Source organism: Triticum urartu, chromosome 6A (genome assembly GCF_056163025.1).
Source record: "Triticum urartu cultivar PI428250 chromosome 6A, HENAU_Tu73, whole genome shotgun sequence".
NCBI lineage: Eukaryota > Viridiplantae > Streptophyta > Magnoliopsida > Poales > Poaceae > Triticum > Triticum urartu.
In genome coordinates this window covers 289,385,347-289,386,729 of record NC_141878.1, presented here as the reverse complement: position 1 = coordinate 289,386,729, position 1,383 = coordinate 289,385,347, and the positions used below count along the sequence as shown (strand labels likewise).

The 1,383-nt window shown below is 54.3% G+C and overlaps 1 protein-coding gene across 1 annotated transcript; it reads left to right on the top strand.

Moving 5' to 3' along the window:
* The first annotated feature begins 308 nt into the window (after positions 1 to 308).
* LOC147965033 (uncharacterized) lies at positions 309 to 1,064 on the top strand. The gene has a single exon (XM_087530255.1). The coding sequence runs from the start codon at positions 309 to 311 to the stop codon at positions 1,062 to 1,064; it is 756 nt and encodes a 251-aa protein (XP_087386381.1).
* Positions 1,065 to 1,383: the final 319 nt, after the last annotated feature.

Here is a 1,383-nt window from a genome sequence, read left to right as displayed (position 1 = left end):
TCGCGCCCAAGCCGCAAGAGTCATTGCTACTATACTTGGCAGCAACGAATCAAGTGGTCAGTGCCGCACTGGTGGCACAGAGAGAACACGAGGAAGAGGCAGCAGTAGCAGCAGAGCCATCGGGTCGCTGGCCGGGGCCATCCCCGGCAGGGTCTGACGGCGGCAAGACAGAACCCCGGCAAGACCCGATCCCGACAAGGCGGAGTCTGAGCAGATGAGAAAAAGTAGGACAGAAGAAGAAGATGGTGCAACACCCGGTCTATTTTGTCAGTTCCCTCTTGCAGGGGGCTAGGTCAAGATATTCTGGTATGCAGAAGTTACTTTTCAGCCACCTCATGTCCTCGAGAAAGCTGCACCACTATTTCCAAGCACATGAAATCACCATCATCACACGCCTCCCATTGCAACGAATCTTGCACAACCCAGATGCGACTGGGAGGATTGTGGAGTGGGTGTTGGAGCTGTCGAGTTTTGGCCTCAAGTTTGAAAGTACTTCAACAATCAAGAGCCAAGCCCTGGCAGAGATCATAGTAGAATGGACCGCAACGCCCGATGAGGAGATTCAAGAGACCACCCTTCCCGGCAAGGAAACGAGCAGTGAGTGGATTATGTACTTTGATGGAGCTTTCTCACTCCAAGGTGCTGGTGTTGTCATATTGCTCGTCGCGCCCATCGGAGAGCACGTCAAGTACGTAATCCAGATGCACTTTCCCCAGGAAAAATCGACGAACAACACGGTGGTGTACGAGGGGTTGTTGGCCGGTCTCAGGATCACGGCATACCTTGGGATCAGAAAGCTCATCGTCAGAGGTGATTCACAACTCGTTGTCAAGCAAGTAAACAAGGACTACCAGAGCCCATTGATGGAGGCCTATGTGGATGAAGTGAGGAAGTTGGAAGAGCGCTTTGATGGATTGCATGCAAAGCATGTTCCCCGAGCGGAGAACGGCATTGCCGACGACCTGTCAAAGCATGCTGCCCTCAAGTTGCCTGTGGAACCAGGTACCTTTGTGCTTCAGCTAACTCACCCATCCGTTGAACCATCAGCAGGACAGAACAAATGAAGGAAGGCGGGCCCCGACAAGTACTTTCCCACTGAGCTCCTAGGAGCCACCGGCAAGGACGTTGCCGGGAGTCCCAAACTTCCCGGAGGGCAGCAACCCTCGGCAAGGCCTCACGCCCCGGCCATAGAAGTCGCTGCCCTTACGGTCGAAGATGAGCCTTTAGTCCTTGCCGTCGAGCCCCAGGCTCCGGCATGGGCATAGCCCACCGTCTGTTTCCTCCAAACAGGAGAGCTTCCCGAGGAGCAAGAAGACGTAGAGAAAATAGCCCGTCGGTCTAGCATGTACCAGTTCGTGGATGATGCCCTCTATAGGAGAAGAC